This window comes from Antechinus flavipes, chromosome 4, assembly GCF_016432865.1.
Source record: "Antechinus flavipes isolate AdamAnt ecotype Samford, QLD, Australia chromosome 4, AdamAnt_v2, whole genome shotgun sequence".
NCBI classification, from domain to species: Eukaryota; Metazoa; Chordata; class Mammalia; order Dasyuromorphia; family Dasyuridae; genus Antechinus; species Antechinus flavipes.
This window is the reverse complement of record NC_067401.1, coordinates 49,828,325-49,842,187: the sequence shown is the minus strand read 5'-3', so window position 1 is coordinate 49,842,187 and position 13,863 is coordinate 49,828,325. Positions and strand designations below refer to the sequence as shown.

The following is a 13,863-nucleotide window of genomic DNA, read 5'->3' as shown; positions in this document are numbered from 1 at the left end:
TTTCCATCAAAAATAGAGTAACATCGTTTATGATCTGAATACTTGTGAAGGAGTTCCTTCCCAGTGTCCATCCACTTAAGAGAGTTATTGTGAGGAACAAATGAGATAAAAATTTAAACACTTAGCATAGGGCCTGGTACTTAGTAAATGCCCTGTAGATGTATTGTTTTATCTTAGTTTGATTAGGTCCACAGCGGATTTGAGGACGTTTTTTAACTTTAAAAAGTTTAAATTTACTTTAAAAATTTTAAGGGCTATCAAACTGTGCATACCCTTTGATCCAGCAATGTCTCTCCTGAGCCTGTATCCCAAAGAGATCATAAAAATAGAAAAGGACTCTCATGTGCAAAAATGTTTGAAGCTGACTTTTTTTTTTGTAGTGGCAAGAAACTGAAAACTGAGTGTTTGCCCATTAGTTGGGGAAAGGTTGAATAAGCTATGGTATATGAATGTTATGGAATATTATTATTCTGTAAGAAATGATCAGCGGAATGATTTCAGAGAGGCCTGGAGAGACTTATATGAACTGATGCTAAGTGAAATGAGCAGAACCAGGAAAACAATGTATGCAGCAATAGCAAGATTATACAATGATCAATTCTGATGGATGTGGCTCTCTTCAACAATGAGGTGATTCAGGCCAATTCCAATAGACGTGTGATGGAGAGCCATCCACACCCAAAGAGAGAACTGTGGGTTCTGAGTGTGGACCACAACATATTTTCATCTCTTTTGTTGTTGTTTACTTGTTTTTTTTTCCTTTCATTTTTTTTTCCTTTTTGATCTAATTTTTCTTGTGCAGCATGATAGTTGTGGTAATATGGATAGAAGATTTGAGCATGTTTAACCTATATTGGATTCCCTGTTGTCTAGGAGAGGGAAGTGATGGGAAGGGAGGGAGAAAAATTTAGAACATAAGGTTTTTGCAAGAGTGAATGAAAACTAGCTTTGTATGTATTTTGAAAATAAAATGTTATTAAAAATTAAAAATAAAATAAATTTTCTTTAAAATTCAACATTTAAATTTAAATAAGGATAGAAGGGGGAAAATGCTATACATACAGCAGACCATGAGATATCCCTACATATGAAATATTGTTTTAAAAGCTGCCCAGCTTTTCTTTACTTCCCTATTGATTTTCCCATTTGGGGGGCTATATTGTTTTATTTGTTAGGTGAATACAAAAAAAGAAAGAAATTATTAGGTTAATTCTTAATGTAAACCATAACAATAAGTTTCTAATAATAATATCAGCTTATATTTGAATAGTACTTCATATTTTCAAAGGACTTTTATATGGATTTTTTATTTTCCACAACACCTTGTTTGGTAGATGTGCAAGACTAATATAATTATTTGTATCTTGTAGACAAAAAAAAAAAAAAAACATGCCAAGACAAGTTGAGTCACTTCCTTAATGTCACATGGAAGCAGGTCTATGTAGAAATATCTAGCATCCAACTTTTGCAAACCTTATTACCACATTATATACAAGAATAGCTTCTTGTGAAAGTGAAAAGAAAATTCATTCTCAAACTTCTAAATACAACTCTTAAACTAGTTACTTCCAACTAGATGTAAATAATAAGATAAACATCCCAAAATAATATATATATATATTTGTGCATCTCTTGTTTCAAAACCATTTGTGTCATTAACCTATCACTTCATTCGTGATATAGTGATTATAGAGCAATTTTTGACATCTGGCAGCATTCTGATGTTTTTGTTTAGCTACAATGCTCTCTTAAACTGCAAATTCCAATTTGCGTTTTTCTGAATGCAAGTTTGAAGTTAGATTAAATATTCCATGTAGGCGGTGGATTTCTTGGTCCTTTTGGTTTTGAAAAACGGTTTGCAAAACCTGGAAGAAAAAAATTGGAAAATATTAACATATGCATATGGCCCTGGCTGCTTTAAAAAAAAAAAAAAAAAGCTCATGTGATCTTAGGCTATATTAATAGAAATTATAATAGCAAGTGATAGACGCACTCCCATTGTCTTGGATAGATTGTCCCTGTAAGACTGTACTCAGTTGTGAAAATGATCCAGCCATTTGGAGAGCAATTTGGAACTATTTCCAAAGAGACATAACTGCATACTCTTTGATCCAGTAATAATACTACTAGGTCTGTATCCCAAGGAAATTGTAAAGGAGGGAAAAGGACCTATATATGTGAAAATGTTTGTAGCAATTCTTCTTTGTGGTAGCAAAGAATTGGAAAATGAGTAGATGCCCATCAATTAGGAAATGTTTGAATAAGTTATGTATATGAAAATCATGGAATATTATTCTATTAAAAAAAAAAAGGTGAACAGGCTGACTTTAGAAAGGCTTAGAAAGATTTACATGAACTGATGTTGAACAAAACAAGCAGCAAGATTGTGCAATGATAAAGCTATGAAAGACTTGATTTTTCTCAGTGGTTCAGTGATCCAAAGCAATCCCAATAGACTTTGGACAGAAAATCATTTGCAGCCAGAGAGAGAACTATGTAGACTGAATGTAAATCAACACATGCTTTGTTCCTTTTTCTTGTTTCCCCCCCTCCCCTCGAGAGGTTTTTTCCCTCTGATTCTGATTTTTCTCTCCCAACATGATTCATAAAGAAATGTGTTGTTGTTGTTGTTTTTAATGAATGTATGTGTATAACCAGAAAAAAATTAAATTAAAAAAAAAAAAAAGATTGTACTCAGTTTTGAGCATTGCATTCTATCAAGGACCACGGCAAACTGAATGGGATGAAGGAGGATAGTTAAAAGGATGTTGGCAACTCTGTCATCAATTAGCAAGCATTTAAGTACTTTGTGTCAGATTGATATTGGAGATGCAAAGAAAAGTCTTACAGATGGAGCTCTAGAAGGGACAGTAGAATCATCCAGACCAGAGGTTTGTCATAACCAAAGGAGAACCAGCAGTCCCCTCTAGTGCAGCATGAATCAGGGTAAAGTGTTATTTTACAATAAATTAAAATATAATACAATGTAAATAATGTAAATGGATGGTTTTCTCTGTCAGTATGCTCCCTGTAAGATTCCTTAAGTGACTTCTATTGATATTTGCCCACCACACACTTAACTTCCTTAGTGCTATTTCTTAATCCATAATTTGATTTCACTAGATTGCCCCAACAAAAACCATAGTTGTACAGGGCTAAATAAATTTGAATTGTTACTATTCTACATCATATTAAAGAGGAAACTGAGTTATTAGTTATTCTGTGTGACTCCAGAAGACAAAGCTAAAATCATGTCTGAAAATTATAGGAAGGGGACTTTTGGCTTCATGTTAGTAAAAATCCTGAGAGAAATGGTTATTAATAACCAATGATTTAGGGAGGTTCAGATTTCACTCTTTTTCTTCATTTCAAGACTTTGTCTGAAGATTGAGCTAATCTTTTTCTCTATTTGGGCCTCACTCAGGTGGGCAGTCTTGCTTGTGTTCCACTCAGGTTTGAGTAGGGGATAAGTCCTTTTTATTTTTTAAAGTTTGAAACAGAATTTTTGATTAATTTAATCATTTTATTAATAATGCCAGCATTTTAAAGAAAGGATGGCCATTTGGATGTATCTTTCTTAGACCAAAGATTCTCAAACTTTTTTAGATGTTACAACCTCTTAAAACTTCTTGAAAATGAAACAGGCTTATGAGAACTTAGTATAAGTTCTTATTTACTGAAAATGTTTAAGCTTTTCATGCATCTGATGATTCTAATAGGTTCTATGATATACATAAGTATTTTTAAAATAAAGCCTTTTTTAAATTCATTAGCTGATATTTTGATAAGTACAGCAGAATTGATATTAAGACTAAGTTTAAGTGAAATAATTACATCCTAATAATTTCTTGCATTAGGAAACCATTTAAAGATTTTAGTAATAATTCTTGTATAGAGATTTTTGGTTATGCATGGACAGGATATTGAAGTACCGCAAAGCCAAGTATATTCCTCGATCCCTGCTCTCCTTAAATATTAAGAAATTTACATTTCAGATAAAGATCAAATTGGATATTCCATAGAAATTTATTTTTTAATGCCACATTAAATGCAACTTTTTCACAGTTTCAGTTTATATAAATGTTAAGAGGTTCTTTGAGATAGGTGGAGTATGTTAGGTACAAGAAGAGAATACTCTGAAAGTTGGGAGAAGAATTTGAATTCCCTTCTCAGAGTTATTAACTGTATGATTATAGATAGGCTTTTTTGTTTGTTTCTGATCTGGATCTGTGATTTCATCCATGTGGGGAATTCAGTGTAAATACTTTCAGTGCTGCAGATAGTGACTGATGCATAATTAGCAGTCAGGTGAGTTGCCTGGAACAACTGAGAAGTTAAACTGATTTGTTTATAGGTAGCCAGTATATGTCACAAGTGGCACTTGAATTCAGGTATTCCTGACTCCAAGGTCATTAAGAGTCTTTTTAGTACCCCCTCCTTGCCCCACATTTTTCCCCCATGTAAAGAACTAAAGAAAATGAAAACAGAAGTTTTCTTAAGGTGCACTAGAGTTGAAGAGGGGGTAGAGGGGAGAGTGTGGCATGTCTGTGTCTGTGTCTGTATTTGTGCTCAATCAAGCCTGAGCATACAAAAACATTCTTTGCCCTCAAGGAGTTTACAATCTATGAGGGAGAGAAGCAAACAAATATGTATAAGTATGTACAGGATAAACAGGAAATAATAGAGGGAAAGCCCTAGCGGGGTTGGCCAGAAGATGGGGTTTTAGGAAACAAGTGAAGCTTTGGGAAGTTGGTAAGCAAAAATGAAGATCATTCCAGGCCTGGGGGGACATTCCAGAGTGGGAAAATGTAACGTCTCGTTCATGGAGCAGCCAGATCACTGTGGCCATGAGAGAATAAGCTGGGAGAACACTGGCAAGGCAGCCCGAAGCTGGGTTATGAAGAGCTCTAAAGACCAAATAGGATCAGGTGTTGGAGGCTGGAAGCAAGCACGAGCCAAGGGAGTGAAAGGGATGCGGGCTTGGATCTGCAGGCCAAAAAGGGTATGAAAGAACTCTGAATACCTTCCCTAGGAATGGGGGGAACTGGAGAAGAATGCTGGGTCCAACAGTTCTCTGCGGGGATCAGCAGGGGGCATCCTTGGTCTTAAGACCCAAGACCCTGTTCCTAGACCAGTCAGCCTAAGAGTTGAAGAAAGAAGGGCAGTTCATAACCTGAGATGCTGGAAAACGGAATATGTAATCCAGCTCGTTATAAATTAGAGCTGATTTATATAAATGGATCCAGCCATATTGTGAGTAAGTTACTTCTCTTGGCACAGGGAGTTTTACTGCTTTGAAGCAGATGTTTTCATTAAATTAAATAGTAAAACTTGAGTGTTAGAAGAAACCTAAAAGAAAGTTCATTTCTATACTTCAGCCCCTTCATTTAATAATGGAAAAGTAGGTGGGGATCATATTGCAAAGGCCTTTAAATGAAAGTCTGATAATTTTGTACTTTATCCCAGAGGCAATAGGGAGTAATTGAAAATTTTGTGAGTCAGATCTATATTTTAGGAATATTAGTTTGGTTGCTCTTTAGAGGATGGTTTGGAAAAAAAGGGGAACAACTTAGGAAAGTACTACAGAATTCGGATAAAAGATGAGGAACTGAACTAAATTGAATGTAACATACTTTGCACACTAAGTTTTATGATGACCCAAAAAATGTCTTTAATTGCTGATGGCTTTTGAATTCATTCACTAGGCTGGACCTTAATGACAGTCTATCTCTCTCTAGGTCCTTACACAAACCTTTCTGGATTGGGTAATTAATGCTGTCCTAGAGAGTTTAAGAAGGCTGGGTTAGCACCACATCACAATGAAGTATCTGAGTAGAACTTTGAAATGATTGCCTAATTATTTTTCCACTTATTTAAAAGGTGAGTTAACAGACAAATTGAAAGACTCAAATAAATATAAGGTACAAAATAAGAAATATTTAGTTCTAAGAAAGTTTCTACCTCAAAAAAAAAAATCAAAGTATCAGAACAAACAGGAGTCAGTCACCCTTTTATAGGCTTGTATGCTACTTTTATCCAAAAATATCTAAGCACTTTTGGATCATATTAAGCTTTTTGGTTAATAATATCCTTTAGTAATAATATTCTCTATTAATTATCATAATTATTACAACTAAATGATAGTCTACAATGGTGCTATTAAGTATCATGTATATGACAAATAATAGGATGTTTAAAATAATGTCAGATGATCACTATACAATTATAGATCTAGAATGTTTGTAATTGGATGAATAATTACATTAGTATGTTTTTGAATGAGATGAGGTGAGATCTTTCAAGACAGTTGTGAAAATCGAGTAGGGCTTCATCTACTTCAGAGTTTGAGTAGGCCTGAAGGACTTTGAAGATTGAATCAAGGGTATACCTAAATCCCCTTCCTGCCATCGTCCCATGACATCATTTTCTCCCTATTTCAGTCAAATATGGGCAACTATGTACTTATTGGTCAAGTTCAATTTCCTGGGTAGTTCCCTCGTTTAGAATGTAAGATCCTCAGCCAATGAGGATGAGGGTCAGTGGTGGGAGGGGGTATCTCCGTTAGGGATTAAAAATGTTAACCCTGACCCAGAAGGTGCTTCCTCCCTTCAATTGTCTGCTGGATGGGTGGGATGCCCTTCTCACAAGAATATTTAATAAACTTTGCTTTGCTTCTAGAGATCTCTCCAGCTTTTTTTTATTAAATGGTGACTCCTCACCATTTCTGAACCACACATTTTTAAGATATTAAAGCTACTTTATTTTCCATTTTACACAAGATCAGGTAACTATTTTTATCATACCGGGGAATTCATTATAACTTTGTTTTAGCCATGAACTAGATTCATTATAAAATCTATATTCTCCATTAAGTTTGTATATTTATCTATCATATACTATTTGGTATCTACTGTATGTTTATGACTAGATGTATGTATATATATATATATGTGTGTGTATTTGATATATATCTTTCCATATATATGACTAAAAGTACATGACTAATGGGAAGAAAATAATTTTGTTGGCCTAATTTTAGTTTCCAAAATGAGTCAGTAAAAGTCCCAAATTATGTCACTTTTAAGATAAATTCAAAGTATAAAGCCCTATACTCAATATACACACAACTTGGCCAAAACTATTAAAAAATAACTCCAAAATAATACATACCAAGGTTCAAAAAGGAGCTAAAATGATTTGATTGTCTAGATTCTGTTGGCTTGACTGATTGTGATGAGTTACCTGGAAATTTAAGAGGGAAAGATGTAAAAACAAACTTGCATAGTTCTTCAGACTACAGAATAAGACTTTCTATCTATAATCACAGCTATTATAATACAATTTTCCACTTAGTTAAATAAATACCCATAATCTTTCTTCATAGGATTATAAATAAAAATGATTATCATTACATGCCCAAGAAGATACATATCATCATATTAAACATAACAAAATGTTTGTGTATTAAGATTAAAAACACAAAATTGTCTGATTCAGACTAAAAATAAATAAAAATAAGAATTTGGCTTCAGAATTATATATCATAAACAGCACTTTGTTCCCAATTACATACTCCTTATTTCTATGTTTTCTCTTACATTCACCTCTATTCACCAAAGTGATTTTCCTAAAGTGTAAGTCAAACCACACTTTCCCTCCCCCAAAGTCAGTAAACTGTAATGGTTCCCTGTTACCAAACTAAAGCATTTATATTTTATCCTAAGGGTATTTAAAGTTTTTAAAAAGTATTTTTCCTATCTTATATTTTATCTGTCTTCCCAACCTCTCCCTTCCAACCTCCATCAGCACTCTACTATTGCCATACTGGCTTACTTCCTGTTTTCACATATAGGATAACATTCCATCTCTATTACCTATACCTTTGCCCTCACTTTCTCCTGGAATACATTTCCTCCAAATCTCTTGCCTCTTTGGAATCCCTAGCTTCTTTTAAAATTTAGTTCAACCTTTATTTCATGCAAGAGGCCTTTTCTTTAGGCCTCTTAGAAAGCCTTCCCTAGGTCTGCCTTCCACTATTCTCCATGTACAGAGGTATATTACCTTTCAAGTTGTCCCCACCACTTAAATGTCTTAACATTTGAAGGCAGGGACTATTTTTTGCTTTTTCTATTTCCAGTGCCTGGCGAAAAAATCTTCCTGATGGATTGATTCTGTTTGCCAGTGTGTCTTTCCCACCATCTGAAGCCCTCTTTTAAGCCTATGATTCCCAGAAAGTCTTTCTGGCTAAATAAGATTCTACCCCTCCTCCAATTTTAGTTATTTATGTGCAGCCTACACTTCTTGCTGCTCCATATTCACATATGCTCATCCAACACTGTCTAAAAACATCTTTTCTGATGCTTTACCCTCCTCGTGTAATTTTTATGGCAGTTTGCAAAAATAGCCTAATATAAACACAGTAAGCATTTTGCCTTATTGCTACTACACTAGGCACTATCTAGAAATGAAAATAATAGGCTTATATAGATTTTCTAAACAATAAACATAAATTTTCAACCTTACACTTTGTGTGCATGTGGAGGATAGCAAAAAGGACTGCCTGTTAGCTTGTACACCTCAATAGCAGCAGGGCCCAAATGTATAATGATGATGAGCTACTTATGTCATCATATGTGTACAAGTATGTATTTTTTTATCTTGTATAATTGTAATGATGATTTGGAGACCCTTTCCTCCAGGTTTACTTGAAGGATGAGTCATCACAAAGAACCTGAGGAAATGGCCAGAGCCCAGAAACTTGTTCCCTGTCCATCAGACAGCTCTGCTATAATCTGAGTAGCTGGAGGCAGCCTCCTAACCAGAAAGAGGGTCTTATTGAAGCCCAAAGGGTCTTAGAGTTTGCCTTGAAGGATCTTGAAGCTTATTGTAGTTGGTGCTAAAAGGGCTGCAGTGTAGTGTAGCCCTAGAATTTATAAACATCAGCATAAAACAATTTAATTAGGCATTGAAGTGGGAGTAAATTGCCATAAAAGAAAGCTTTTAAAATTATTATTTTGTCTTAAATAATACAAAGCACAATTAGATCTTATTTCAGTAAGTAAGTGTAAGGAAGCTTTGTGATGAAAACACAAGAATGGAAAAGAACAGAAGCCTGTGGTATCCCAAAGTAATCATCCTTAGGGATCAGCCCCGATGCTTGTTCTCCACACAGTAAAATTAGGAATGATTGTTCCTAGAATTTGTTAATCTTATGTGTTCTGGATACTATTGGTTACTCAGCTCTGAAATATGCACCTAGAACTCTTTTTATGGGGATTTATTATGATAAAACCCTATCATTAGGTCATCGAAAAATGAATCCTTGATAGTTCTGAGGTAAAACTTATTCTTTTATCCTGTGTAAATAGGATACCTATGTAGTCAAATAGTAGTACCTCCTTTAAAGGGAAGAGTAAATTTAGAATATAATTAACATAAGATTATCTTTAATCTTAGAAATACTAAATTGTCTGCCATGGATCACACAAGTTTTTGATTAGTGATGGAACACTAAGTTTTATTACTTTATGTTTTCTATATACATCTTAAAAAACAAACTCTCTAGCAGAAGACAGAAGTTTAATTTATCATAAAAACCTTTTTTATGTTTAATGTTTTTTAATGATTCAGTTTATAATTTAAAATATATTTGAGCGCTGTATTAAGTATGTGTTTATCTTCCAGCCTAAATAGAACAGTTGTGGGAGAAGAAAAGAAAGTATCTTAATTTTAGATTACCAGTACCAGTTCTAAAACAAAAATATTCATGGATGGTGATCATACAATGAATCTCAAGAGTTGGAAAAGTACATCAAAGGCCAGTTAATCCAATCTGTACCTGATTAAGGATATCATCAACAGAGTGTCCAATAATGGATCACCCAATTTTTATTTAAAAAACTCCATTTAGTGAGGGGGAAATCTATTAACTCCTATAATAGTCTTATAACCATCTTTGGGTAACTTTTTTTTAGGTTTAAGAAATGTTTTTGTTTTTGTTTTTTATCCTCTATATGACTTCTCATTTTCCCAGTTCTATCTTCTGTGGCAAAATAGAAAAACTCTAATTCTACTTTTCCATTTGACAACTTACTTAAATAACTTAAATACTCAAATATTAATATCAAATATTAAATACTCAAATTACTTAAATACTTACTTAAGTAATCAAATATTTAAAGATAATTAGGCAATGCTCTTTCTCCCTTTACCCAAATCTCTTTCAAGCTTAACATTCCCCATTCCTTCAACCAAACCTTATCTGAACTGATTTTTAGGCTCTTTACCACTCTGATTGCTCTCTGCAAACTTTCCAACTTTCTAAAAATCCAGTGCTATCTAAAATGTGGTACCTAGAATACTTTAGATGTGGCCTGTTGTAGCAAGACTCATGTCTTTTGTCTTGGATTCTGCGTTTCTTTGCACAGTCTGATATCACATTACTTTTTAAATTATTTCATGCTGTTGCCTTACTGAGTTTTCAGGCCACTGAAACCCCCAAATCTTTTTCAGATAATCAGTTGTTGTTTCATCTCTCTCATATTTTGCCTATGAAGATTTTTTAAATTCAGATGTGATTTATCCCTATTAAATTTCATTTTAATTAATTCAGCCTCATTTTGGATCCTGTCATCTAACATTTTAGCTATTCTTTTAAACTTTGTGTCATCTGACTATTTAATAACTACCACAGCTTGATTAAAATAAGTCTTACAAGCACCTCCCTCCCTTATTCTAAATCTGTACTTGCCTGGGAACTTCCTGATTTTATAATTTGATCTCCACAACCCAGAAGACTTCCTCTGAGCAGACCACAAGTTATTGGATCAAACATATCTCACAATTTAATTTACAATAACCCAAATATTTTAGGGTTTTCAAAACATTTTCTTTCTACCAACCCTGGGATTTATTTTAGTATTATCCCAGTTTACGGTTGAGGATCTTGAGGTCCTGAGGTAAAGCTACTTAGCCATAATCACAATTGAGACCACCAGCCCTGACCTTCCAGACCCCAATCCAGGGCACTTCATACCTACTCCCCTCTCCCCTCAACCAGGAGATTATCAAATGGAGTTTGTGAGAACTTGAAGGGAAGGGGCAGGTCAGCCACCCTGTCTCTGGGAAGGCCCAAAATGGAGAAGTGTTTGTCCTCCAACTGTAGCCAGGGAAATAGGGCTTCAGTGCAGGGAATGCCCCTCTAATCGTGGGAAACCAGGAGCCGCGGAGAGGGGCTCTGGGGCTCGAGTTCAGAAACCATTATGTGAGAAATGAAGAAATGAGGTCTAATATCAGGACTTGAAAATAAGGAAGAATCCTTGACATGAAGATGCCATCTTTATCTAAGAGATAAGTGGGCCGCTGAGGCTCAGGTTGCATATAGAGCTGCAGGTCTGGGCGGGGCTGAAGGAAGCATCCATACCAGCCTCAGATTGGGAACTAGGGGTGTGGAGGCTCGATTGGCTTAATAAGCCTCTAACTGAGGATAGAGGTCAAGGAGCAAAAGAAGGCATCCCATACATACCCTGACCAGTCTGACCAGGCTCAGGCTAATTCTGGACACCTCATGGCTAGGACTCTAGAACAGCCATTCTTAATTTCTGAGCCTCACTTTGCTCTTCTGAGAAATGTAGATAACACTTGAAATACTTAACTAATTGGATTGTTACGAGGAAAGTAACAAGTAGAGCATATAGAGGTGAGTTGTTACTGGTATTCTATAAACTTTTTTATTTCAAAGGGAACACTAAGTGGCACCTTAGATAGAGTACCCAGTCTAGAAGACTCATCTTCCTGATTTAAAATTCTGCCTCAGACACTAGCTGTGTTACCCTGGGCAAACCATTTAAACTTATGGTCTCAATTTCTTCATTGGTCAAATGAGTCAGAGAAAGAAATGGCACAAACCAAGAAAATCCCGAGTGGACGATTGAATAGTCATTTCAATGCTGTTTTAGTTTTTCTGGCAAAAATTCCTTTTGAAAATGTGCAGCCTAATTGTACACAATTTCAAAGTCTGATTCTTTTTATACAACAATAACTGTTTGGACATGTATACTAATATTGTATTTAATTTATACTTTAACATATTTAACATGTATTGGTCAACATGCCATCTGGGGGATGGGGGGGAAGGAGGGAGAAAATTGAAACAAAGGGTTTGGCAATTGTCAATGCTGTAAAATGATCTATGCATATAACTTGTAAATAAAAAGCTGCCCAATTTTTGGGCAGAAAATCCCCTCCTCGGCTTATACTCGAGTCACTAGATAAAACATGTGTAAATATCCCTTTGAATGCCCCCCTGCTGTGTAGTATACAGCTCGAGTGCCGACTGTGATACTACAGGGCCGGCCATTGCTACGGTGATGTGGCTGTTCCTGTAGTATCACAGTCAGTAACTGGACTGTATACTAATGCTGGCAACAGCTCTACATACGTATACTGGCACCCGCTCTCCTCCTCTATGGGCACTGGTGCGCTACCTAAACCTACTGATACAATAAGTTTTCCCAGATTTTTGGGTTAAAATTAGGGGTCTCGGCTTACATTTGGGTGGGCTTATACTCGAGTATATACGGTAATCTAGTCTTGAACTAAAGTTCCAAGACATTATGTTGTATATTTTAACCAAAGAGGAATTAGTATATATAAAGCCAAGGAAATTTAGAGTTCTAAAACACTTTAATTTATTGAGGAACATATAATCATGTTTTGTCAACTTTGGCCAGGCGTAATTGTAGTTGTGATTCAGAACTGTATACAGGATATATGTTTGTAGAGAGAATTTACCACATGCAGGAGCCTGTAGGTTTTATTTTCATTGCATTTTGACACAATGGTAAACAACAGGCCCTTACTGCTAATAATACTTTATGAAATTTGAAAACTTGTCAGTGCTTTGCCTATTTTATAAAAACAACACATGTGGTTCACAATATGCTTTGCTATAACTGTTGTCAAAAAGAACACATCTGAGGTTAGGTTGCTGGGAGTTTTAAATAACACTCTTATGTTAGAGCAACTTAGGATGGGTAGGGTGCCAAACAAACATTACAAAAGGAATTGCTCTTCTCTATTAAACAGGAATTTCTTCTACATTTTCATCTGAGGCCCAATATCAGCAGTCTATAGCAGAGGGCTTAGGATCATGTCCCCAATTTATTGGAACCTTAAGATCCCACCTCATCCTGGGAACAAAAATGCTAAATAGTAATAACTTTTTAAAAACTTACTTTTTTTCACATTTCGTAGAATTTTTAAACTCTAAAAAACAAGGAGAGAAGAATGTTAATTTTTTTCACTATAAAACTCAAAAAATTTCTGAAGCACATAAGGAAATATGGAGTAGGCATTTTAGCAGAACAAGATCAGGAGAAGCAACTTGGCACATGTGCTAACAATTTTCTAAAAAGGGAAGGAAAGAAAAAAGGAAAGGTAACTTCACATGGATTTAGGTGAATTCATTTGCTTATGCTTTGTCAAATGCTAAAATTTTTATATAAAATTATATTTTGTATTTTATCTTTGGAGATGTTTTTTTTAAATAATTAAAAACAACCAGAATGTTTTTAAGTTTCGTTAAATGAGAAATCAGCTATTACCCTAAATAGCTACTTAAAAGTAGCAATGAAAATTGTGTACTGATTCTTCCATAGCAGACCAATTTTTTTATCTTGACATTTTAAAATTCATTGAGAATTTTGCATGTTGCTTCACATTGACTTTTTCCAGACCATCTAAGGTATGTCATACTATTTAGAAATAATACAATTTGAGCTGTAAAGCTATAGATTATTTCTTCTATCTCAGATGGGGCAACTGATAAAAATTGAAGATAATTTGTCCCTTTATAAAGTCTAT

General features: G+C 34.8%; 1 protein-coding gene across 2 annotated transcripts in view; it reads right to left on the bottom strand.

Annotated features, from left to right (window-relative positions):
- Positions 1–1,722: 1,722 nt before the first annotated feature.
- PTPN22 (protein tyrosine phosphatase non-receptor type 22) overlaps positions 1,723–13,863 on the bottom strand; it is a 66,086-nt gene continuing 53,945 nt past the window's right edge. For both annotated transcript variants that reach the window (XM_051992990.1, XM_051992991.1), the window contains exons 19-21: positions 13,236–13,266; positions 7,171–7,242; positions 1,723–1,865 (exon numbers count right to left, since the gene is read on the bottom strand). In XM_051992990.1, the coding sequence (XP_051848950.1) occupies positions 1,801–1,865; positions 7,171–7,242; positions 13,236–13,266 (168 nt within the window). In that variant the 3' untranslated portion in view covers positions 1,723–1,800. The remainder of the gene's footprint in view (positions 1,866–7,170; positions 7,243–13,235; positions 13,267–13,863) is intronic.